The 27,356-nt window shown below is 48.9% G+C and overlaps 1 protein-coding gene across 1 annotated transcript in view; it reads left to right on the top strand.

Annotated features, from left to right (window-relative positions):
- Positions 1–466: 466 nt before the first annotated feature.
- The window catches only part of tmem91 (transmembrane protein 91), a gene marked incomplete at both ends in the record, with an annotated part of 35,471 nt that continues 8,581 nt past the window's right edge, over positions 467–27,356 (top strand). Inside the window, 2 exons of the mRNA XM_084327993.1 lie at positions 467–904; positions 25,002–25,148. Coding sequence (XP_084184119.1) covers positions 467–904; positions 25,002–25,148 — 585 coding nt within the window. The remainder of the gene's footprint in view (positions 905–25,001; positions 25,149–27,356) is intronic.

The raw sequence follows: 27,356 nt of genomic DNA on the forward strand, positions 1-27,356 counted from the left end.
TGTCCATATTGTATATGAGAGAAAGTAAATTAGCATATTCATGAACACAGACACACTCAATCATGTGAAACGGGAGGCACGGGCCCAACTATCAAGCTATCAAGCCCTGGAACAAATAGCTCATGACATGTGAGGAGAGGAGAATCACCAGAGCCTCTGGAGCTTAAATCCCCGCAACACAACCTCAGCACAACAGCACAAAGGAGAGGGCAGCTATTGGCAGAGCAAGGACGTTTCACTCCGTCATGATCCTGGCATGTGTCCTTGGGCTTGAGGCCTGTAATAAGAGAGAAATTAAAGAATTGGATTAAAGATGGATCACTGTGCTACTAAAGCCAGCGACACAGACGCTTTCGCATAAATCCTAGGGACTCGGTAGGGAGAGGCGCAGGAGATTGATTTGTAGGTCGCCGTCGGACGTGGATGTGCTTGGCCCTCCTCTAGTGGCCGGCACTGAGAGAGAGGGATGGAGAGTCTGGACGAGCTGCATCACCCTCTCCTCGGAGAGAGCCCCAAAAACGGCGGGGGCCCGGGGGGGCTGGGACCTGGCCCCTGCGCCCCTGGAGGACTGTTCAAGGGCATCCTGGTGAGGTGCGAGGAGGACATGGCCTACCCTCCGCTGACGTGGCGGGGCTACTGCGGCCTGCCCGCCGAGCCCAAGCCACAGCCGCAGCAGCTGCTGGACCCGTGCGCCTTACCGCGCACGCTGGAGTCCTTCTACCCCCCCAACCCCCACCTCTGGGGCCACGCGGACTCCCTGCTCAGCAAGGAGTACCTGGAGACCACCTTCGTGGACATCCACCCCGGGTCCACGCTGGAGCGCAAGCTGCTGGCCGAGACGCAGGACTTCAACAGCGTGGCCTACAGTCTGGACGACGAGGACGACCTGCTTCCTGACTTTGAGGTAAGAAGCCCTCTGCGTGCGGTGCGGTCGAGCCACTGTTCCACAAAGCCACGGCCTTCGATTTGGCTCGACCACGGTGCTCTAAGGGTCGTCCGTCGCGGCGTCCATACGGATTTGCTCCGTGATTGTTCTAACTTGCTGTCTAGTTTTTCCACAATATGAACCTATGTGGCGCTTCCATGCGTGCCTGTACTGTACCTAGGGAGCAAGGTCATCAGGGGAAACTTGGATCATCACAAAATATTCATGTTGTGGAAAAAAGTAGTGGTGCCTTTTACAGCAAGTTAGAGCGATCGCGGAGCAAACCCTGGTACGGACCCAGTATAACGAATGACCTCCATAGGTGACCCAAATCGACTGTGGCTTTGGAATAGCGTCGGTCCAAATATAAATGGTAAATGGCAGAATTTATATAGCACTTTTATCCAAAGCGCTTTACTGTTCCTCACATTCTACCCGTTCACTCACACATTCACACACTGACTTCGAGGCAACCATGCAAGGTGCCGACCTGCTCACCGGGAGCAGTTAGGGGTTAAGTGTCTCGCTCAAGGACACTTCGACACTTCGCCCGACTCGCCCCCCCCCAAATATCCAAACACTATCACCAAAGCCACTGCTGGGGCTAGGTACAGTCTGGGTCTGCCCGACTCGGATGTGTGAGGCTATCCCCACTTTTACCTCCACCAATCCATGCAGAACTAGAGAGAGAACCGACCCGCGTAAAGAGAGAAAAAGAGAGCAGGGCAGCCTGCAGTGAAGGAGGATGACAGCACAGTCTGTTTCCTCTGAAGCCTATGATTTCCAGCCTATTGATTCACCTTTTCTCTTAGATGCACATTAGACGTTGTTGCAATGTGATTGCGTGTAAAGAACGAGCAATCCTTCACATTCTAAGTACAGAGAGAACAGAATTGAGAAATCAGAGAGGAATTAAAATAAACACGCGAGCGCCGCATCGCCAAATGAGTACTTTCTGTCAAGAAGGCAGATTACATGAAGCTTCTTAGGCTGCGTTCAAACAGCAGATTCCAGTGTGAACTGGTTCACTCTCCTGACTGAGCCGCATGTGCAAATGACAATAACGAAGATGGACTTGAGGGTGCCAGGTCTAATTTAGAGATCAGTGAACAAAGAATCAGCTTTGAGATTCATATGACAGCCGTGTGATGTGTTGTGGAAAACAGCAAGTCAATTAAAGTCTGAATAAACACAAGAGCAGCAACCAGAGCACTGGCTCTTCCTTTAGTAGACAGTCGGTATCAAAAGGATGCTCTTTGGAGACGAGGATAAGACCTTGCTTGAGACCATAGGCGGCGGGTGAGCTTCACATTAGGGAAGGCTATTATTAGAATGGACCTGCACTGAGCTTTTTTTTTTGGTTGCACGCAAATGATGCTGTCCAGGTTCTGATTTCATATACACACACACACTACTAGGCTACTACAGCGAGCCCCACTCATTTCATATAGTGCAAATTAAGTGTTCAAATGAAGGCATCCAATAATATATTAACCATTGTCTTACCTTAATGCAGATAAATGCGACGTTTCGTCTTGGTGAGAAAGACCGTTCACAACTTGAATCACAAGTTGCAATGAAGGGAAAGTTTTTCGTAATTTAGATCTCATCATGCTTTGAAAACAATGTACATACAGTAGCTCTAAAAAGTTTCCACGATTTGATGAACTCGGACTCTCATCATGTCCTCTTAGAGCAAGCCCTTGTTTGCCAAGATAAAACAACATACAGCCTCAGGTGTCCGGTAGTTATGCCCAGGGCCAGCCCGGTGGAGCTTCTAAATTACTTTGTTTATGCCTTGGAAAAATACCGTATATCCATTTTGCTTTTTGAAATTTTACTCAAAATAGTGCGCTGGTGTTCGCTACAAAGCGATCGGCGGGCTGAAATTCGGAACGCAGATGTTTGCTTTACTCGGCCTGCGGGATCAGGATGATCATGTGAATGATGTGATTGGCTACATTATTTAACCTGAGCCTATGTGTGATTGGTTACTGCCTGTACCTGGAATGTTAAACGCTGCCACCGATTGACACCTTCGTCGTTGACACCTCAAGATTCCCAGCATAACGATTTGGGTAAGGCATAGCCTCGCCTAGCCTTATATACCCGCCGCCTATGCTTGAGACATCAAAGCGCATAGGTACGAACAAACAGACAACAAGGAAACTCCTTAGAAAGACGAAAAATCCTGGGTTTCAACTTCTCGATGAAGTCATAGTTGAAACGCATTTAGCGATTTCAGTGTTTTTAAGCTACGTCATAATACTTGATGTGCTAACACATCTGACACATCTGTTTCTCGTCCACGTCAGACTCAGTGTGCACGCACATCAAGCGAGCAAAAAGCTGGTCAGTACAACGGGGCAGACTACTAATATATTTGCATTTGTTAGCCATGCTAGCGATCTAAACAATCAATCCATGCCAAAGCTACATACTGTATGTAAAAGTTGAAAGACTTTGTTGATTTGGCTAAATGACATCCAGCTGTTTTAGTTTGAAACAACTTTTAGTCATGGTTTCTCCATAGACCCCGTCATACTTTTTTAGCGCAGCAGCTCGTGCAGGTAGGGGGCAACTTAGTCACGTGACTCAGTTGGTATTGCTGATTGTCATGTATGTTTGTAAACAAGAAACATGTCTATATGGGGGAAATTAATGGACTCGTGGCAATGTGAAGTGAAGGTGCAGTTACATGCCGACTTATGGCAGATAAGTGATTTCCTGAAAGTCTGTTTTCTGATTATTTGATGAAGAACACAAGCATGAAGGCACACACGCATGCACGCACGCACGCACACACACACACACACACACACACACACACACACAGAATTGGCATGTTTAAAATGATGTCATGAGGGATTTGCATCTAAAGGTCACCAGTAATCTTTGAAATACTGTGTATGGTGTTGAATTCTGGTTTAACCTTGTCTGGCCTCCTCTGTTAATCTTGGTGGCAGACAAAGAGAAGCTTTTTGCTGTGTGGATAACCGGGCTGAGAGGCATGCAATACAATGTTATGTGAGGTGAATTATTCATAAAGCAACTTCCTCCGAAAACACAACAAGTCGAGATTATTTTGTGGCAGGAAATAAAGTGAGTAATCTGACAGGGTCAGAGTGAAGCTAGATTGAATATGAAGTCCAACAAAACAACAACAACAACAACAACAACAACAACAACAACAACAACAACAACAACAACAACAACAACAACAACAACAACAACAACAAAAAGCATATGAGTCATGAATGGCCTACGGCCAGCATAGCTGGTGCACATTCAGGATAACCCCATTCAGTCACATTATTTTACAGGTGCCAGCTAATTGTTCTGGAGGACATGTAAACAAAATAATAACATACATTTCAAGCTATCCACAAAGAAATGCTTGGTTTGACTTTCTGCGTGCAAAGCTAGAGTGCAGTGAGCAACACAATAATAATAATAATAATTCATTACATTTATATAGCGCTTTTCTCAGACTCAAAGTGCTTTACAACATAGTCATAGGGTTAGGGAAATTGCCTCCTTCACCACCACTGTGTAGCACCCAACCTTTGGCTATGCAGGCTCAATGGCTGCCATACACTGGCACCAGGCACACATCACACTACACAATGGCTGAACGGCTCAGGAGACAGGGATTGATATCAGCCAATTAAGGGGAAGGGATGATTAGGTGGCCTTGATGTCAGAGACCTGATTAGGAATTTGGCCAGGAACGTCGGTGAACCCCCTCCTCATTGTGATAGGCGTCCTGGGTTCTTTAACGACGAGATTCACTCAGGACCTCAGTTTAGCGTGTCATCTGAAGGACGGCACGGTGCCCCTATCACTGTAACAGGGGCATTGTTACTGACAATTCCAGAGGACAGAGTGCCCACTGCTGGACGACAACACCACTTTCCGATGGCAGCCTTGACCGGAGCTCAAACCGGTGATCTTCCGATGACGAGTCAGGAGCTCTACTCATGTAGCCACGTAACACAAACGACTGAAATGCAACAGCATAAATATGGCTACGTTCACACTGCAAGCCTTAGTTAGTGCTCAATTATGATTCATTGCTAATCTTTTTTTGTTTGGCTGTTCACATCATTTTTTAAATGTGGCCAATATCAGATTCAAGTGTGAACCGGTCACGCTCCTGACCTGACCCGCATGCGCAAATGAACAATAAAGAAGATGGACGTAAAGAATTGTGACAAATGTTAATCTCTAGAGTGATGTAAAAGTAGCATGAATGTTGCATGACTGTTCAGACTGAGGTTGCATTGCAAAGAATCACGCACGCTGAGCACGCTCACACACTAGCAGCCACTTTAACACTCATGCCGCACACACGCACACTTATGGCCAGAGGAAAGGCCACTTAAAGTAGTATAACATCAGGAACAGTGTATTGCACTACTAAAGCTAACTAGCATGTCCTATATGCTCTGTAAATACTAATGTACAGATACCGAGATGGCACACCATGTACCTGTTTATTGCACTGTTTATTGGATTCTATTAATATGTTGTACCACTGTATTTTATTGGATTCTATTATATGTTGTACCACTGTATTGCACATCGTCGCGGGCAAGACCAGCCGCATTTCATTGTATACCTGTATGCCGTGACAATTAAAACTCTTGAATCTTGAATCTTGAATCTTGAATCAGACCTGTATCTGATTTAGGAACACATATTATGAAAGTGGCCCAAATCAGAATAAAAAAAATCAGATTCCGTGTGATGTGTGCTGTTCACACTGTTGTGGAAAAATCTGATCCGAGTCACATATGGGCAAATGAAATCTGATTTGGGCCACTTTTGCTTGCAGTGTGAATGTAGCCTATTTGGAGGGTTTCATTATGGTATACACGTACATCCATTTTGGATCAAATTATTAATGTTCATTGTTCAAAAGTAGAGATGATTGCATCCTGTAAAATATTGCTACTCTATGGTTTGAAACGGTGCTGTAAGTGGTATTTTATTGTTAGAATACGTGGTACATAATAACAAAATAATAGCTCTACAATCCCAGTCCCTCCCTCCGTTCTGCAGTAAACAGAAAATATTTTCTGGTATCCCTTCCCACTTTATCCAATCAGGAAAAAGAACTTAAGGTTATGTATATAACCAAGTTCTGTGAGTTATGGTGCGCTCAGCACCAGTTGCACTGTACTTCACTTCGTGTACATACACTGAATAAAAAAATTCCACCATGTACCTTTACATCCCCATATTCGTCTGACCACACCCCCTTCCGCTTACCTTCATAAGCAGGTGTGTGGTCACCTACTCGCCTCCTTCCCAAACTTTCACCACAAGGCGAGATCAAGGGCAGCAGCGGCGTCCTGGTGCTGAGCGCACCATAACTCACAGAACTTGGTTATATACATAACCTTACGTTCTGTTTCGTTAAGGCTTCGCTCAGCACCAGTTGCACAACAGGGGCTGAGCGGGAGCCTTAGCCCGACAAATACACCTCGCTGAGGCCCCCCACAACCATCAGACCGGGGAGGACCGAGCCCCCCCGACCCTCCCTAATGGAGGATACCCCCCCTATTGGAGGCTTACGGGAGGGAGACGGATCCGACCAGGCGAAGAGGAACTCAAGCAACTCAACGCACAGGGTGAGCAGACCGTGGCTTGACCCCACGACTACACACACGCACAACCCGCATGCCACCAGGGAACGAACGGAAGGAACAACCTCGTTACTGCCCCCAAAAATCATGGGGTCAAGAGCAACCCTAACCCCGTGGCAAGGCCGTAGCAGCGGAGCGCGAAGGAAGACCCAGTCCCACTGAAGGGACTGGATCCCCTGGAAAAAGGGGGCCTGGAGAGGTCAATGACGCCAGGCATCAAGACCCCACCAGGTGGTCACTTTGTGACACCGCCCCCCACATCGCCAGCGTATTCGGATAGGGCCCCTCCAAGAGCGGGCCCTTTCCGCCCAATAGCACACCGCCTGGCACACTGACTCTGAAACACAGGCAGTCAGCATGGCCGTAAGCACTCAAAAGGTTAACCAACGGAAGCAGGCAGCGCACCGGGGAAACCAGGCAGCAGGCTGTAACCTGAGCCTGGAGCACTGCGGACGAGACAGGCGCCAAAGGAGTCAGCTGAAAACAGCCCTCCCGGCGGAAGGGGCGTATGCTGGCGTTGTTGATCACCATGACAAAGCCTCCATTAAAAAAAAACCCACCCAGAGGGGTTGAGGCAGAGAAGGCTGACATGATTGGCAGACGTCATGAACGTGCAGGGGCACACTCAACCGGGTAACCCGGGAGTTGACTCTGCTCCAACACACCAGGGAATCAACCACCCCCTTGGTACCATATGCAGTGGTTGTTCCTATAACCCCTCAAGAAAAAGGGTTATCCCAGGTCTACGGTATCAACTAAACTTTACTTCGGACCGGGCCCGGCGGCTCGGGAAGCACACAGGGTTACCAGAGGAGGTCCAGAAGACCACCCCAACAGCCCTCTCTCCGCCATGCGTGAGAGAGGAGCGAAGAAAAAGAGAACCAGCCCCTTATGATAGTGCCAGGTACAAAAGAGTACCCAACAAGGGTCTCCATAACGCCTAACCTTGTGACACCCCGGGCCGACCCGGCATTTTCCCCCCGAAAAAAGCCCAAGTCCCTCAGGGTACCAGAACAGCAGATCTGCATCCCCGGCAGACAACGGGTTAACTGACCTGGACCAGCATGACCAGAACCAGTCCCGTGCCCTAACCACGCCGACATGCCTACTCCGTGAGAAGGGGCAGATATGCGTGTCGATCAAAAAACATGAAAAGAGGGCGCCACCCAGACGGGCCGGTGTGAACCGTGCTCGGTGGCCCACCCCAAGGGCGTGAGACCCCTCTACCTATGTTCTGATCTTATTCCGTTAACATCCCCCAGACATGAACGAGAACCCGTCGAGAACCAGTAACAGGTTCTTGGAAGAGGACAAACCCTCCATCCCAGTTGCTTTATAAAAACGCTGTTTTAACCACAAGCAACCAAGGCGTACTAGCTACCCGCATGATTCCCATCAGAAACACCCCGAGCTAGCACCATGCATGCGTCGGGACACAACCACATCAATGAACAGGCTAATTTAGACCCTTCATTGAATCCTCAAGGCGCCTGGGAGAACGACAAGAAGGGTGTGGTGCTTCCTATACTCCACACTCTTTTATTAAAAAAGAAAAGAAGCACCGACTGTATGAATCCCATTTGACACAGCTGAGGATAAAAACTGTTTACATTTTTATATCCAGTCACCCCCACCACAGAGGATTAGACGGAGCTCCCCAGAGAGACTTCCCACGTGAGTCATAGAGTGAAAAAGCCATGGCAATCTTGAGTCATGTGACCAACCGACTCAAGTTACACATATATCGAGCGTAGTGGAACCCACGCTTTATCCCGACACTTTGACAACAACAGACCGTACACACGGGTCTAACTCACGGAAGCCATCGTCAATAGCAACGTGCGTAGTGACGTGTGCTATGACGGGGGGAAACCCAATACTCAACGCCTGTGTAATAGGAGCAGAGTTAGGGAACCCTTCCCCCCCCCCCCCCCCCCTCCCTGCCAAGTCGCCTAACGGCTTGGCCCTGACTGGACTGACAAGAGATGAATAAAACCCCCTGACCAATCAGAAGAGGGAGGGAGGGGTTTATCCGGTACCCCCTCACAAGCCCTTTCCTTGCACACAGCAACAACTTTAGCACACAATACCTTTAATAGCAATGCTAATGAATAGTGCAAGCTAATACAATGGATGCTAACCACAGACAACTGTGAACAGGGTTTACAACAAAACCAAGTCGCGTGTGTGTGAATCCTACACCCGCATCCATGTTGAACATAGAAAAACACTAATAGAGAGAGCGAGAACGGCTGACCCGTGGTACGTGTTCATACGAGCATTACTGCAACCAACACAACAGTGTTGTAGCTCAACATTACTCGTGCAAGCAACAGAACATACATGTAACCTCTACCTTATGTGGAGACTCAGGCCGAGGTAGAAAAAACCCTTTTTCAACCGAGTGTAGGCTGCAGACCTTGCTTAAAGCTCTTAACATGAACGTAACCCTCCTATCAACCCATACTAGTGAAGATTCACACTTTGCAACCCCATCATATGTTTGGTGAAGAAACACACAGTTTTTTAACAAAAAATACAGTCCCACCTTTAGAGGGAACTTTTTATTTTCAAACAAATCATATGGCAAGGCCGGGAAGGGAAAAACAGAGGGGACCACAGGGGGAAAAAGTCACTGGGTCTAGCGGCGCCTGCCGCCTCGAGCCGCTCGGGATTTGCCACCCCGGGGAGCCCCGGAGGGACGGTAAGCAATCGGCGGCTGGTCTCGACGGTCCCTACCGTCACCTCCGGGCGTAGATGGGTCGGCTGTAGCGGCGGTGCTCTCTCTCCTCCTGGCCTTCTTCCTCGAAGGACCAGCAGTGGCGGTGGTGGCAGCAGCAGCCACGGCGGAAGACGCTCGACGACGTGGCAGCCGTCTGACCCCAACGGCGACATCGGGAGGGGGAAAATGAGGTTGAAGCACGGAGCGTTCCTCCTGCATCTCTCTACAGGTTGAGGTCATCAACTGTAGGGCCTTCCCGAACAGTCCAGCATCGGAGAGGGGTGCCGTCAGAAGTGGAAGCCTCTTCTTCTCCGGCACACGCGCCTGCTCCAGCCAAAGGTGGCGCTGGTTCAGAGTTGCCAGGGCGCGCACTTTCCCAGCGGCTATGGCCTGCAGCTGAGTCAGATGCAGGACAGCTCCTGCCGCCTGGGAGAGCTGGTCATGTTGTACATCACTCTGCTCCATGCCGCCCGTCAATATCCCGGACATGAATCTTGCCAGCTGCGCGATGTTAGACGCGGCAGCTAGAGATTGTGTTCCGGCGATAAATGACAATTTTATCGCTCCAGTATGCCAACCGCCTAGCCGATTTCCCTTGAGGAACCGGCTTCCGTAATGGCTCCCACACCACCTCCGGACAGAGGAGCGCGGCCATCGGCCTATCAAGCCGTGGCACGCCCTCCCTCATACCGTCGACCAAACCCGCCACCCACGTAACTTGTACGTAGGCGGGGGTGAGGCCTATGATGTGGGACACCACCTGGCCCTGACGAACATAGGCCCCCATTGAGGGGAAAAATGGGTAGACAACGTCCACCCCTCTCACCGGGCGACGATGCCATAAATGACCTATGAGATCATCAGGGACAGGAATAATAATAATAATAATAATTTAGGACCTGCTCCGAGGTCACCATTTGGCACACATGCGAACCATGCATACAATGCGTATCTGCGATTAACCCATCCCGTCGTCCTTCCCCCCCAAGGGCAGCCGGGAGCAGACAGGCGCCACGTGAGCCGCGCCAGGGGACCAACCAAGTGCTCCTGTCCGTCTTCGTCAAGGACGCCACAGCGTTAGCGATCTTGTTGTTGTGCATGTTTTTCCATTGGGTTTATCTTATCGGGGGGGGAAACCCTTGCGAGCACGGGGAGAACATGCAAACTCCACACAGAAAGGCCTGGGAGATACCCCACCTGGGTAACTGGCATCATGGAAACCTGGTCCCCAAGCGGGATTCGAACCCTGGACCTTCTTGCTGTGAGGCGACAGTGTTAACCACTACACTACACGCCGTTTGCGACTGCCGCCACCGCCATGAGCTCGGGAAACAAAGCCTGCAGTTCCCCCTGCAGACTTTCCTCCACCGAGCCTGCATCCCTCACATACAGCAGGCTGCTACTGGTCAAGGAGCCACACTCCGATGTGGCTAATAGCAGGGCATCCCGCCGACGAGTCAGAGGTTCTTCTCCAACGTCTTCAAACGAGGCGCCCCAAGGAGACATCTCACCCCCCTCCAGTGTTACCTGGATGGGCGGGATACCTGTCTCCACCGGGCCTTCAAATAAGAACCCGTCCGCCTCTACCATGTAATCCTCTGTTTCCATCGGGCATGTAGAGACCGACGCATCCTCACTGGGCTCCAGCAACTCACCAAACCCTGGCCGTTCGCGTCTGCAAGCCACCATCTTGCGACGGGAGCGAGCCGACGCAAAAAGTTTGCGTCTCAAATCCCCTGGAACCAAAGGAACCGGCCGCCCAACAGCGGACGATTCCTCGGAAACAGAGGAACCAGAGCCAGAACCAGGCCATCGCATAGGCGACGGCACCGGTGCACCAGCTCCTTGGAGAGGCGAACTACCCATCGGACGCCTACCGGGCGTGGCTGTCAACCACGAGAGAGGCAACAGCCCCGCTCCAGGACGTACGACGGAGGCGGAAATGGAGAATCGCTGGTGGAGAGTGGCGCTGCGAACACGACCCTCCGGAGTAGACATTATGACTTAGGTTTTTCTAATATATGAGAGAAGAAAAAAATAAGCACAATGTAAACACGTCTCAACTTTCTTCAGCTAACAACCTTGTCAAGTGGGGATCTACCGAGGCACTTCCTTGTGGTGAAAGTGAAGAAGGAGGCGAGTAGGTGACCACACACCTGCTTATGAAGGTAAGCAGAAGGGGGTGTGGTCAGACGAATATGGGGATGTAAAGGTACATGATGGAATTTTTTTATTCAGTGTATGTACACAAAGTGAAGTACAGTGCAACTGGTGCTGAGCGAAGCCTTAACGAAACAGAACTCTGTACTGCAAAAATGGTCTGACAAAATAAGAAATAAAACCTAGTTACTATACTTTATAGTTATAGCACATGCATGAGCATGGTCTCTTTTGGAAGATGACATTCTGGAGTTTCTGACACAATAAGGAAGATTCACTTTTAGTGCTAATGAAATAGAGTAACATAGGTCTGAACTTGAGTTGTAGAAAAACTCACGTTTTTCTGTAGTAGTTAGTAGTCAAGAAGTAGTATTTCCAAAAAAAGTTATGGCTGAAAAGACACCATAGCCTGAAGTCTTGTGTAGTACATGTCCAAATTTCATAAAAATCTGTTCAGAAATGAGTGATTAGAAGCGGTTTTGGTAAAAGGTGAGAGAGCTCAGAAAACGATTTTCTCATAGACTTCAATGCATTCGACAACGAATTCTCTTCTTGTTTTGGCTTGTATTGTGTATTAAAAAATATGCACACCCACGCCGCTAGAGGTCGCCAGAGTGGCGGTGGTCAAATCGTCCTCAAGAGGACCCACATGTGGGCCATTAATATGTGCTTAAAACAAGTAAAATAATCTGCCAGTACAGTAAACAAATTTAGATCAAGATTTATTGAAATAAGTAAAAATATATAGGGCTCTCTCCTGCTTGGATAAAGTGGGAAGGGATACAAGAACATGTATTTTGTGTTTACTGCAGAGTAGAGGGACTGGGAGACCCATGTTACTGACCAGGCAATTTACATCAGTGATGGCTCTCAGAATGTAGAGCCACTTATTTTAACATAAAATACTCCTTACAGCACCTTTAATGTTTAATAGTGAGTTTGAAATCAAATCAAATCAAATGTATTTGTAAGGCCCGACAACACACGTTAATGTCCCCATGGGCCGGACACGTCTTATTTAAACAAGTCAAGAAGAAACATCACAATAAATCAAGAACAAAACAAAAACACCATGAAGTCCAGAAAATGTAAAATAAATGAATGCAACACGCGAAGGTAAGGAAAAACTCACTAAAAACGTGCAATAGGAAAAAATGCACCACAGGCAATGTGGAGGAGAGAAACCTTAGAAGGGCCGTTCAAGGGGGGATCTCCCTTCTTAGATGTCGGTGATATTAGTGTTGCAATAAAACAGGCGAGACAGTTGGTAAGCATGCACACATATGTGTAATGAAACACAGATAAGTGCATGCAATAGAAACTGAACATTTTAAAAGATTGAAAAATAGAGCTGATGGCGGATCTATTTGAGGCATGGGGGTGGCGTAGAGAGGATTGCATCCTGCCAGCCATCATCACGAGACGTCCACCACTCCGGTCATCACCACGAGACAGCCACTCACAGGGAGACAGGGAGACGGGGCGCGTGAATATTAAAGGCAACCAACTTGTGTTCGGCTTTTCTCTGATTGGCCGCGACCCCCCGCCCCCACGCGCAAGCAATCGGCAGCCCCTCCCACGTCCCAAATGAAACCCAAGGAGCTAGCGGCAGCGTGGGCAACCAACTTGTGTACCACTACCAACCAACTTAAGCTGCTGTACCAACCAACTTGTGTTCAGCTGCGGTAGCAGTGGAGCGCTGCTGACTGATTATTATGTTTCGCGTTTTTAACAACCAACTACCAGATTCACTCGTCACTGTACATCACCTCTGAAGTATAAACAAAGCCCATACAGTTATGAAATGCGCTGAACTAGAAAGCGTAACGTTATTATGTTTCGCGTTTTTAACAACCAACTACCAGATTCACTCGTCACTGTACATCACTTCAGCTCCAGCAGCAGCAGCGGCCGCGCTCCGTTGAAGCCCTTCAATGACAGAGCTCTCATATTTTGCGAATGCATAAACTATATCTTAAATTATGGCTATGTGTCTAATATGGCTGTCGCTTATCAATGACTTCGCGACAGCCATATTAAACACTCACTGTACATCAGTGTGGAACTGTACGCTGTAACGTTATATGTTATTTCGCCCGTGGAGGCTGCTGAAGCCGTGAAGCGCCAGCGGGGCGACGCAGTGGTTTTTCCCCGGCTTCCGTGCGCCGCCCGCGGCTTGATCCAGCTTCAGCAGCAGCAGCGGCGGTGCTCTGTTGTAGGAAGCCCTTCGCTGACAGCGCTCTCATATTTTGCGAATGCATAAACTATATCTTAAATTATGGCTATGTGTCTAATATGGCTGTCGCTTATCAATGACTTCGCCACAGCCATATTAAACACTCACTGTACATCAGTGTGGAACTGTACGCTGTAACGCTATATGTTATTTCGCCCGTGGAGGCTGCTGAAGCCGTGAAGCGCCAGCGGGGCGACGCGGTGGTTTTTCCCCGGCTTCCGTGCGCCGCCCGCGGCTTGATCCAGCTTCAGCAGCAGCAGCGGCGGTGCTCTGTTGTAGGAAGCCCTTCGCTGACAGCGCTCTCATATTTTGCGAATGCATAAACTATATCTTAAATTATGGCTATGTGTCTAATTATGGCTGTCGCTTATCAATGACTTTGCGACAGCCATATTAGACACATCGCCATAATTTAAGATATAGTTTATGCATTTGCAAATATGAGAGCTCTGTCATTGAAGTGGGTGGTGGCAGCATTACTAACAGTAGCGATTTTTATTGTTTTGTCATGACCAAACATAATCCCAACATAGATAGGAGGTGTACTGTATGTCAAATGTCGGTCATGTGGTGGAAGAGTTTAGTACAGTCACACAACAGAACACCAGTGTTTCTAGTAGATATGTTTATTAATATAAATAAACACCTCTGTCTGAACTGGTTCGAGCAGCGCGTTGGTTCGACCAGCGCTTCTGCCGCGTCTCTCAGCGGAAAAGGGCGTGTGCTAGGGCGGTCACGTGGCCGTGTGGCCAATCAGAGAAACGCTGAACGAAAAGCTGAACACAAGTTGGTTGCCTTTAATATTCACGCAGACGGGGCAGGCATTAGACAGTTTGCGTGATTGTGATGGGCGGACATAGCAATAGATACTAGGGATGGGCGTGAGTAATTGATTACTCGTAGCTATGAGAAAAATCGGAAAAAAATTATCGAAATTATGAGTTGTTATGCATTTCATTTTTTTTTTTTTTACATATCTTTTCACATGTATGTGTAAGATTATAACTGTTTGTTGGTTTCCTTAAACATATATACGTGAATGAACAAAAATAAGTAAAAAGATATATATATATATAAAAATCTATTTTTTTTTTTCTTTTTTGTAACGTTTTTTTCCCCTTTTCGAGTAATACACGATCAATCGAGTATAGCATGCGATCAATCGATCTGGATTTCTCTTTCAAATGCCCATCCCTAATAGATACATGTGGTAAGCTATATGAGAGTTCCCATGTTTGTAGTGGGCGGAGATGGAGCAATAAATACATGTAGTGAGCATATGGATACATGGTGACAGTAGAATCAAAGTACATAAGAAAATTGTGAAATTGAGTAATAGATGGAACTAAGAACTACTGCAAGCGTATGTATACAGGATGAGATGCAAGACAATGGCTCAGGGCCATATGCCCCGGGGGGCAGGAGGAACCACTCAGAATTGGTCAGGGCAGAGCAGGTAAGGTTCAGCACTGCAGGCCAGACAGAAGGGGGTATGAAGCTGTTCCATGGGACCGGTTGAGACAGAGACAGAGGTTAAAAAGGTTCTCCCATGTCTGCAGAAAAGCAGACATGGGAGCAAATAGACATCCTAACTAAACTAGACAGATTAATCTAAGGGTCAGTCCCCGACTAGGTGAGATCAGGGTAGGTTGAAGGAGAGATAGAAAAGATGGCTATTAACTCATTCAGCGCCAGTCACGATGATAGTCGGGTTAACTCGCCATCGCCATCGCCCGAGTATAGTCGGGTTTTAATCGTTATTTCTTTTATTAGCGATATCCATTCATTTTCATCCATCCAGCCTGATGTTATTGTTGGGAATGGGTCTGAGCTCGCAAAAGGGCAAATACCGCCGCCTACGCCTTCCAGCTGGTATTGCACTCCATTGGGAATGGTGTGGTTTATTTTCTGGGACGATCCGAGCCGTGCGGGCGAGGTTTAAATACTCAGGCGAGGTAGGTCTATACAACGATGGCATGGAACAGTAACCATATGTAACGGTCGGTAATGTGGTACGGACCTCCACGAGCAGTATTTGGAATGGCAATCAGATAATTGGATTATTTCTTTTGCATTACATCAGATACAAGGTAAGAACACTATATATAAATTTGATCGTTGATCTGATATTTATTTCTACCCCGATCGACGCTGTCTCTGTGTGTGTGTGTGTGTGTGTGTGTGTATGTGTGTGTGTGTGTGTGTGTGTGTGTGTGTGTGTGTGTGTGTGTGTGTGTGTGTGTGTGTGTGTGTGTGTGTGTGTGCGTGTGTATGTGTGTGTGTGTGTGTGTGTGTGTGTGTGTGTGTGTGTGTGTGTGTGTGTGTGTGTGTGTGTGCCGTTGGGTGGGAGGAGGTGGCGGAGGAGCCCCGCGGTCCAGGGCTCTTTTCATTCTTGCATGAGGAAGGATAATAATGATGATCTAGCATTGATTTCAGGAAGATTCGATAATCAGGCGAAAAATTACAACGTGTTTAGTGTATTCCACTAAAGGGCTATTATCGCATCTTTTCGTGGAATTACTCAGAAGCACCCAAACTATACTCATATTCAAAACGGTATAAAACGGAAATGTACCGATGAAAAAACAATCTGTTTTGTGGATGTTGACTGGAAGCAACTCACTGATAATCGACGGGGGTATTAGACCCATAGCTATAATTTAAGATATATTAACTAAGCACTCGCAAATCGCAGTCCCCCTGTAACTGAGGGGTACAATTCCCTGACTGTATTGTTAGATATGATACTTACTACCACTACCTTTGTACTTTATATTCGGCCACCCAGTACTCGGCATAAATATATTATGATAAACACTCTCACGTAGATGAAACGGATCCAACACAAATGTACGAAGTCGAAGTATGCGTTTATTACTACACAGCAATGGTGTGTAGAGCAAGCACTTAATCACTTAATTACATTTATGAATTGAAATAGTATGCACTTTTATGGCAAAGAGTATTCGTTGGTATATCAATAGAGAATGTCCAATCTCTGGTGGCGCAGGCGGTAAATATACGACCTGGAATAGTTAAGGAATAACAGCAATGATACTTTAATGATTATAAGACTGGATACACTAAGGGGGGTAATCCGGTCGCTTGTAAGACAACAGGAGTAGGAGGGGGGGGGGGGTAGAGTCTGGCTGCCTCGTCCGGCCAAGGGTATCCTGGGTGAACCCACAGTTGTGCAGTTCGGTGCGCCAGCGATCCTTGGACCACAGATGAAAGCAGTTGGACTCTGTGAGCCGGCTCTCTCCGGTCCACGGGGGAGAGACGTGAAGCGACCTCGTCTTGCAGAGCGTCTCCTCACCTTGCGTCCTCTCCAGGGGGGGGGGTTCCAACACACGGCAGTGTCGGGGGTCTTTATCCATGGAATAATCACTGTACACAAAGCATAATCCGTGCCTGGGAAGGCGGGCTGTCGTCGGTAGAATAATCCGGTATACAGGTCCACTCGCTCGTCGGCTCTGGGGCTCCTCGGATGCAGTCTCACATGGGGTCGACCATCCTGGATAAGCAGCCAGTTCTCTGCCCGAAACGATGGGGTACCGACTACGGTAGTATTCTCACCGCACGAAGCACTATATATTAACAGACTATTATTAGCTTAATAGACTACGTCCAACTCGACGATATAGTGCCAAATATGACTATTCAAATATTAATATACACGATGTCTCAATACCGATGGTAGGCCGAACTTGGCCTTACTCCCACACGTGGCGTCGCGGGGAGGCTTTACGTCTGTCACTCTATTGGAGGGTAAGAAACTGGACTGAAAAGGAAGTCCTACTTTAGTAGCGCAGTATATATACGCACTATGAACAAATAGTACCGTTAGTGGTGCGGTAGCCAGATTCCTACGCGGAACTAGGACTTGTTCGTACATGTTGAGCGGTACGTTTGAACTGGGTCTGGGGGGTATGGCAGCCTGGCACCAAGGTCTCGACCAATAGTAGAATGGAGACTATTATGGGATGTTCAGTAGGCTAGAATGGATATTCAATGCATATTGTACAAGGAATATACAAGGGATATCAGGGAATATTAGAGAATATACAAATACAATTAAATATATATATATAAATAAATATATATATTCGGTTTAATCTGGCCCTTCACAACAGCCACCCCCTGATTGGTCCCAGACCTAATCAGTTAAGCAGAGACAGATTAATCGCGTTGTCTATTTACACATAAGGGTTTGCTGTAGGGGTCAGTCAACTTCACAAAGTCATAGGGTTATAGGGTCATGGTCATCATCGATTGTGTCTGGGAGTCGGGGCAGTTCTATGAGCCTCGCCACGGGACGGGTGTAAGTGCGACCCTGGACAAGCACTTCAGCTGCTCGGACCTTGCCGTCGGCACCGGTGATCACTTTGCTTACGCGGCCGGCCGGCCACATAGCTCTGGGCAGTGATTGATCAATAATCATGACGACTGTTCCTTCTGTCAAATTGTCTCTCTCCTTTACCCACTTCTGGCGGGTCTGTAGAGACGGTAGGTAGTGCAGTAGGAATGTCCTTTGTTGTGCACTCTCTATGGTAGTGCAATCATCTATGTTGGGGTCTGCGGAGATAACAGTGCTCAATCCACAGAACACAGGCTTCTTATTCTCAGCCTCCTCCTGACTGGCTTCCCTCGGGATAGGCGTGGGCCACTCTCCTTCCGGGAGCTAGGAATGCTGGGCCGTCACTGTAGACATTGCGACGGGTGAGGTCATCTAGGGGCATTCCCCGGGTGATGACGTCAGCTGGGTTCTGTTTTGTATCAACGTAGCGCCACTCTGTTTCTCCTGTTAACTCTTCGGTTAAGTCTTGAATCTCGGTGACTCTGATTCCCACGAAGACTTTGTACTTGCATGAGTCCGATTTGATCCAGGCGAGTACTGTCGTGGAATCTGACCACAGGATTGTTCTAGACACCGGTATGGTGAGCTCACGTTGGATGAGCGTGGCTAGGTGCGCTCCGGCTAGGGCTGCGCAGAGCTCTAGGCGTGGGATAGATTGTTGCTTGCGTGGGGCTATTCTAGAGCGGGCGAGGACAAATGCTGTGTAGATCTCTCCCCCCTCTTCTTGGGCCTGCAAGTAGGCTACTGATCCGTATGCGACCTCTGAGGCGTCACTGAAGACGTGTAAGTCCATTTTACATGTCTCTGGCCTCACCGTGGGTGGGAAGTAGCTTCGGCGCATATTAACGCCTGGGAGTGAGTGGAGCTCCATCTCCCACTCTCTCCAGGTGGATGCAAGGTGTGCGGGAATGGGGTCGTCCCAGCCCTGGTCCTTGTCCCACAATGCTCGTACAATCATTTTTGCCCTGGTGGTGTACGGTAGAATACATCCTAGCGGGTCATATTGTCGGGCGAGTGTTGTGTACACACTCCGTCTGGTGGTCGGCGCCGCCGCCGGCCTTCCCTGCTCCGTAGTCAGGGGCTTGTGTCTGTAGTGAAGCGAATCTGTTTTGAATCGCCACACCAATCCCAGGGTCATCTCCTGGGCTTCTCCCGGGATTGTAGCCATCCAGGTCTCGCTGCTGGCTGCCTTGTCCTCGGAGGAGAGGCTGCGCAGTACTTGCGGATCGCTGCTGGCCCACTGCCTGAGATCAAAGCCGCCTTTGATCAATGAGGCGCGGAGTTTAATCAGGAGAGCCTCGGCTTCTTCCTGGGTTGAAAGGCTTTGTAGACAGTTGTCTACGTAGAAGCTGTTCTTTACGCTGTGTCGGACCTCTTCGTCCGCTGCTGGGTCCTCTGCTACATGTTTCTGTAGTGCAAATGTAGCACAGCAGGGGCTGCACGTCGTTCCGAAGGGGAGGACTTCCCATTGGTAGATGGCTGGGTGCTCATCTCCTGGCTTCTCTCTCCATAGGAACCGTAACAGGGGCTTGTCCTCCTCTACTAATCTCACCTGCAGGAACATTCCTTTAATGTCCCCGCTGATGGCCACCTTTTCCTGGCGGAAGCGGAGTAGAACGCCGAGTAGGGAGGGGCCGAGTGTGGGACCGGGCAGTAACTCTTTATTCAGATTTTGGGATCCGATCTGGTAGCTGCAGTTAAATACTATGCGGTCTTTACCGTTGTGATGGACCTTGTGGTGAGGCACGTACCACGATTCAGTGGTCTGGTCAGCCTCTTTAATGTCCATCTTTGTGACGTGTCCCGCTGTGATGAGCTTCTCAATCTCAGCGCGGTATACACTCTCTTGGGCGGGGTTCTTGGCTAAGCGCCGCTCCGTGTTCAGCAGGTACCGTTCTGTGGCGTCTGTCTTGGCGTGGAAAGTAGGCATTCCTTCTCGCCGCAGGAGTGGCGTGGCGTATCTCAACACGCCGTTGACCGGGACTCTCTTGGTCCCTGTCTCGAGGAGGTGAATGGCGTAAATGTCATCTTTAGAGCGAATGTCTTTCTTTCCGTTCTTAAAGGGCATTTGTTCCAAGGTCCATAACCGCTCTACGTGTTGCAGGAGTGCGGTTTCTCCCTTTGTGACTCGGGAGTGGAGACATCTAGTGGCTGTACTTCGGTTGAGAGATTTGGCGAGCGGGCCTTGGAGAGTCCATCCCAAACGGGTCTCGACTGCTGCAGGACAGCCTCGGGGTCCGGTATGAACCCGGTCTATCGGGACAATGAGGTCTGCATGGTCGGAGCCTATCAACAGGGTCGGCATAGCATTGTCTATGAGCGGGATCGGTAACTTGCGCAGATGTGCATATTTCTCCATCAGCTTGGCGACGGGGTATGTGTACCGCGACAGTCCTATTTCTTGGCTGGTGAAAGCGTCTGTAATCTGGTACCGTCGCTCAGGCTGGCCGCTTGCTGCGATAGAGAATGAGACATTCTCGCCCTTTATCGTCTTCAAATCTCGTCTTATTGTCCGAATTGTCATTTGGGTTTCGCTTCCCCGCAGCCCTAGCTGGGCCGCAGCGGAGGCGAGCAGAAGGGTCTGCTCTGACCCGTCATCGAGGACGGCGTAAGTGTCCAGGACTTTATTCTGGTAGCTTAGTGTCACACGCACTACTTTTAGGAGTACTCGGGCTCCACTGCTGCTGGCGGGATCGATGTACATGACGCTCGCTTTGCTGCTGGATGGTGCGGGTGAAGGGCGCCGTCTGTTACTGTCGTGAAGTATGTCCAGATGGGCTCCATCGCACTTGGTGCACCTTTTCTTTAAGCGGCATTCGGCTGCCATGTGTGAGCGCGCACAGCGAAAACAGCGCTTGTTGGACTTTATCCATTGACTTGCTTCCTCCGCGTTCAGCTTGGGGAAGGAGTCACATTGCGCTAGCCAGTGTTCTTTCTCACAGTAGGGGCACACTATCTTCCACTTCTCCGTTCTGGAGGGGGTACTGTGGCTCCTGCTGCTCGGTACTGACTCCGATTGGTGCATCACAGTCACCGATCTTCTTCCATCATTTAGTCGTCTGGTTCCTTCTCTGGAGCCAGGGGTGCTCCGTCCGAATGTATCTAGCCGTAGGCTGCTGACTTCTCTCGCCAGGAAGTCTGCTAGATCGAGGAGGTTCGGTTCGGGGCCATTCGGGTCTCGGTGGTCTCTCTGCCGCCTAAAACGCTCCTGTCGAGCGGGCGGCAGCTTCTCCAAGATCCTTTCCACATTTGAGTTGGCGTAAAGTTCATGCCTCCCCTTCTCTCTCTGCGCTCCCAACATCCCTACCAGGGACTGCACTCTGATGGACAGGTCGTCCAGTGCTCGATTGTCTATTGCTGGGGGTAAGCGGTCGATGTGTCGGATCTCCTGGATCACGTAATCCCATATGAGCCCATACCTCTGGTCCAATGCTACCAGCGCTGCTGTGTATGGGGTGGTGGAAGTCGCGTAGGCGAGCGCTATATTATGTGCGCGGGGTACCTTTAAGTGCTTCAGTAGGATGGCGTATTTATGGCGTTCATCCAATACATCCACCAACATGGTCTCCAGACACATGCAGAGTTCTGTATACTGGGCCCGGTTCTCTTGGGTGAAGTCGGGTACCATAGGCGTGCCAATGTATGACGCTGACTGTGGATACATCGGCGAGCGTTGGGGGAGAGGCCTCCTAGGCGAGTCTCCTCCCGCTCCTTGGTATGGGCTGGTACCGGCAGTGTACCATGGCCCGCTTGTCCAGGTGCTGTTCCTCGGTGCGGGTCGTGCGTCGTGCTCACCCGGGTATAGAGTCGGGGGTCTGTAGCGCAGCTCCGCGGGAGTATAGCCTGGGCTGTACCGGACCTCCTGGTCCGGTAGAGTACTGTGCTGTCGTCGGGCGTGGTTCTCCTCCTCTTCCTCTTCGTCTTCAGTTAGGTCATCCAGTGCTTGTAGTCTCTGGTTTAGCCTCTCCACAGGATATGCTGCTCCTTCCCGGTTGCTAGGTCTCGCTTGGACCGGTGGGGGGAGGTGGTCTGTGGGGGGTATAGACCTCGTCTGTTGGTCAAGTTCAGGGTTGTTTACTCGGCTAGGGGATGCCGCCCTGGAGGTGTGTCTAGACGAGTTCCTGGAGCCTCTGGCGGAGGGAGAGGGTGTTGTCCGTCTGATCAGCTGTTCTATTAGTTGCGCTTGCTGTCTGTCGCGCTCTGCGTCCCGTAGAGCACCAGCAGCTGCTCGCTGGCTGTCTGCTCGGTCTCGGGCCACATTCTCTTCCCTCTGAATGCGTCTTATTTCTAGACGTATATGCTCTTCTTCGCTCCGCTGCTGGATCTGCAGTCGGTCGCGTTCAGCAGCGGCGTTCAGGCTGATGAGGAAGGCCTGCTGTAGGGTCCTCTCTGCCTCGCTGGGAGAAGGCGGTTGTATAGGGGAGCCTTCCCTCGGGGTACTCCTTGCGGAGCCTTGGAGCGCTATCTCCACGGTGCTCTCCCCGTCTTCTTCCGTGCCGAGTTCTCTCTCGGTAGCGTTGTATTCCTCCCGGGACTCATCGGGGACTACTTCTTCAGTACTGGCGGGGTGTGAAGTAATGTCTGGTTCCCACTGGTCCCCACCGTGAACTTGGTCAGTTACATTAGAACCCGTAGGGGCCTCTATGGTCGGGGTAGTCTGGGCGTTGGGGTTAGACATACTTTTACTTTCTAGTTTTACCGCGTTTACTGTTAGTAGAAGACTAGGTTGTTGACTGACAGCGTAAGCCTCTAAGTACTGAGGGAGCCGTCGTTCGCGCTGCGGGCGTTGGTTAGGAGGATCGTTTCGTGGAGTGTTCATCATAGGCCATTTCAATATTAATAACACTATATTAATATTACACTAATTACCCTCCGGCTCGAAGGACCAATTGTAACTGAGGGGTACAATTCCCTGACTGTATTGTTAGATATGATACTTACTAACACTACCTTTGTACTTTATATTCGGCCACCCAGTACTCGGCATAAATATATTATGATAAACACTCTCACGTAGATGAAACGGATCCAACACAAATGTACGAAGTCGAAGTATGCGTTTATTACTACACAGCAATGGTGTGTAGAGCAAGCACTTAATCACTTAATTACATTTATGAATTGAAATAGTATGCACTTTTATGGCAAAGAGTATTCGTTGGTATATCAATAGAGAATGTCCAATCTCTGGTGGCGCAGGCGGTAAATATACGACCTGGAATAGTTAAGGAATAACAGCAATGATACTTTAATGATTATAAGACTGGATACACTAAGGGGGGTAATCCGGTCGCTTGTAAGACAACAGGAGTAGGAGGGGGGGGGGGGGGTAGAGTCTGGCTGCCTCGTCCAGCCAAGGGTATCCTGGGTGAACCCACAGTTGTGCAGTTCGGTGCGCCAGCGATCCTTGGACCACAGATGAAAGCAGTTGGACTCTCTGTGAGCCGGCTCTCTCCGGTCCACGGGGGAGAGACGTGAAGCGACCTCGTCTTGCAGAGCGTCTCCTCACCTTGCGTCCTCTCCAGGGGGGGGGGTTCCAACACACGGCAGTGTCGGGGGTCTTTATCCATGGAATAATCACTGTACACAAAGCATAATCCGTGCCTGGGAAGGCGGGCTGTCGTCGGTAGAATAATCCGGTATACAGGTCCTGTCGTCGGCTCTGGGGCTCCTCGGATGCAGTCTCACATGGGGTCGACCATCCTGGATAAGCAGCCAGTTCTCTGCCCGAAACGATGGGGTACCGACTACGGTAGTATTCTCACCGCACGAAGCACTATATATTAACAGACTATTATTAGCTTAATAGACTACGTCCAACTCGACGATATAGTGCCAAATATGACTATTCAAATATTAATATACACGATGTCTCAATACCGATGGTAGGCCGAACTTGGCCTTACTCCCACACGTGGCGTCGCGGGGAGGCTTTACGTCTGTCACTCTATTGGAGGGTAAGAAACTGGACTGAAAAGGAAGTCCTACTTTAGTAGCGCAGTATATATACGCACTATGAACAAATAGTACCGTTAGTGGTGCGGTAGCCAGATTCCTACGCGGAACTAGGACTTGTTCGTACATGTTGAGCGGTACGTTTGAACTGGGTCTGGGGGGTATGGCAGCCTGGCACCAAGGTCTCGACCAATAGTAGAATGGAGACTATTATGGGATGTTCAGTAGGCTAGAATGGATATTCAATGCATATTGTACAAGGAATATACAAGGGATATCAGGGAATATTAGAGAATATACAAATACAATTAAATATATATATATAAATAAATATATATATTCGGTTTAATCTGGCCCTTCACAACACCCCCCATTGATTAATGCGGTGGCGTACTAGACCTATATCGGGCATATCGCTCCGGCGCTGAATGAGTTAAGCATGGATTTAAAAACTTCGACAGAGCAGGCGCCCATGACAATGGCAGGTAATTTGTTCTACAGGTAGGGAGCGCGGTAGACAAAGGCTTTGTGGCCGGCGGATTTCTTTTTAACCCTAGGAATCGATAGAAGCCCCGCATTTTGTGAGCGCAGAGCACGAGCGGGCAAGTATCGAGAGATGAGATCGGATAGATAGAGCGGTGCGAGCCCATTTAAAGTTTTGTAGGAGTAGCACTTTAAAGTCAGATCTGGCTTGAATAGGAAGCCAGTGTAAGGCGAACAAAACTGGTGTGATAGGATCAAATGTTCTAGTTTTAGTTAGTATCCGTGCACATTTTACACATTTTACTGTACATTCAGCCATCGTTTGGCTAGAGGAGTTGGTGTCACGTTTTCCTCCCCACACACTTCACGTTTTGGAATGAAAGTCCTCATTTGTGTTTATCACGCAAAAACAATACACATCTCAACACATTTAGAAGATTAAACTAAATAAGCGATCTTGCAGTGCCTGTTAGCGCTGACTCTCGTCTACCTTGTGACCCGTGTGCTTTCAGGACTCGTCCAGCGACGACTTCAGCGACACGGACAGCGAGAGCAATTTCCCCCTGATGATCCCTCAGGACTACCTGGGTCTGGCCTTCTTCTCCATGCTCTGCTGCTTCTGGCCCCTGGGCATCGCTGCCTTCTACCTGTCCCAGAAGGTACACACACACACATACACACACACACACACACACACACACACACACACACACACACACACACACACACACACACACACACACACACACACACACACACACACACACACACACACACACACACACACACACACACACACACACACACACACACACACACACACACACACACACACACACACACCATACATACATACATACATACATACATACATACATACATACATACATACATACATACATACATACATACATACATACATACATACATACATACATACATACATACATACATACATACATACATACATACATACAGGGCCGCCTGGGAGAAATGCGAGGCCCTGTGCGAGATTTAACGCGATATATATATAATATATATATATATATATATATTTTTTTTTATACAGTCAACATATTCTTAAATAATAGCGCTGCCCGAGGCGGGGCATGATACAGTCAACATATAGCAAAAGAGAGAGCGAGAGAGAGCTCCCGTTCTACAGTCAATATACAGTGTACAGAGAGAGAGAGAGAGAGACACATTGGAAAGAAATTGAAATGCTATTTGGCCCTAAACAGAGAGTACACAGTGGCAGAATACCTGAGCACTGTGACTGAAGATCCTTGAGCACAGCCTAGCCATCGAGAAAGGCCGCCATAGGCAGACTGTGTGTGTTAGAAAGAGAGAGAGAGAGAGAGAGAACATGTGTGTTTGTCATGTGTGTGTGTGTTAGAGAGAGACTAGAGCATGTATGAGAGATTCAAAAGGACAAAGATCAACACTTAAATCCAAGAGAGAGAGAGAGAGAGAGAGAGAGAGAGAGAGAGAGAGAGAGAGAGAGAGAGAGAGAGAGAGAGAGAGAGAGAGAGAGAGAGAGACATTGGAAAGAAATTGAAATGCTATTTGGCCCTAAACAGAGAGTACACAGTGGCAGAATACCTGAGCACTGTGACTGAAGATCCTTGAGCACAGCCTAGCCATCGAGAAAGGCCGCCATAGGCAGACTGTGTGTGTTAGAAAGAGAGCGAGAGAGAGAGAGAACATGTGTGTTTGTCATGTGTGTGTGTGTTAGAGAGAGACTAGAGCATGTATGAGAGATTCAAAAGGACAAAGATCAACACTTAAATCCAACAAGAAGAGGGTCTATACCAGAGAAACCAAAGCAGCAAGGAGCCAATGGCTGACATCAGCTAAATAGGCTAGCCAGGTACTGTGACACCAGGCCACACACAGCTTTGGCCAACGGCCCAACGCTACCCAAGCTACACAAACGACCAAGACATTCACACACAGCACATGTCGTATCTCCAAATGTTGTGAAGTAGCATATGTTTTGCCTGGAAAAAAACATTGTTATTAACAAAACATTCGGGAGGGCAAGGAAGGAAGAGTGGGGTAATGTCATGACATTTCATTAATCTTACCTGCACAAAAGGAACGCAGGGCGAAAGGCCGCAACACAGGTCTCCACGTTGATGAAAGGCCTCTCGCTGGCGGGACAAAATAAGCCAGAACCCCCTGCTATTCTCACGGCTAATGTCAATGGTCGACTCGTAGCACAAGCTAACAGCTAACTCTAGCCTAGGCTAACTGATGGCATCAAAGTAACGTGCGCAGCCGGCAGCTAGCCGGCAGCTAGCTACGACGTTAGCTGCTGGCTGCGCACGTTACTTTGATGCTATCAGTTAGCCAGTTAGCTCAACCCGGCTATCGCTAACCATTAGCTAACGCACTACCACTGAAACTACAACATGAGAAAAGCAATACAGGCGCTGACACCAGGCACACACCGTTAGCTACTAGTAGTACTATATTAGCTAGTCGACCAGTTTGGCTCCAGAGAGAGAGAAAGAGAGCATAGGTCCACGGCGGGAATATAATCATAGGTTGACTCACCATAACGCAGTATCAATACGGCGGCAGCGGCGCCAATGGTAAAGTTGGAAGGAGACTTTCTTGGCCCACGGTGTAATTTCTTCTGATCCATGCAGCTTTTGAAAAGACATCCACTCGCCTCGCTCCTCTGAATAGCGCTGAATTATCTACCTCGTGTGTCTTCTTCTTCTATTTGGTATTACGGCGGACGGGCCGGAAACACTATCCTAAAATCTGTAGAGCAGCAAATCCGCAGAAACCGGAAAACTGCAGTCTGCAGAGCCGGAGGCAGGAAGTCAGACACATTCTACAAACGTGTCTAATGTGAA

The sequence above is a fragment of the Notolepis coatsorum genome (assembly GCF_963971535.1).
Source record: "Notolepis coatsorum genome assembly, chromosome: 1".
Classification (NCBI taxonomy): Eukaryota; Metazoa; Chordata; class Actinopteri; order Aulopiformes; family Paralepididae; genus Notolepis; species Notolepis coatsorum.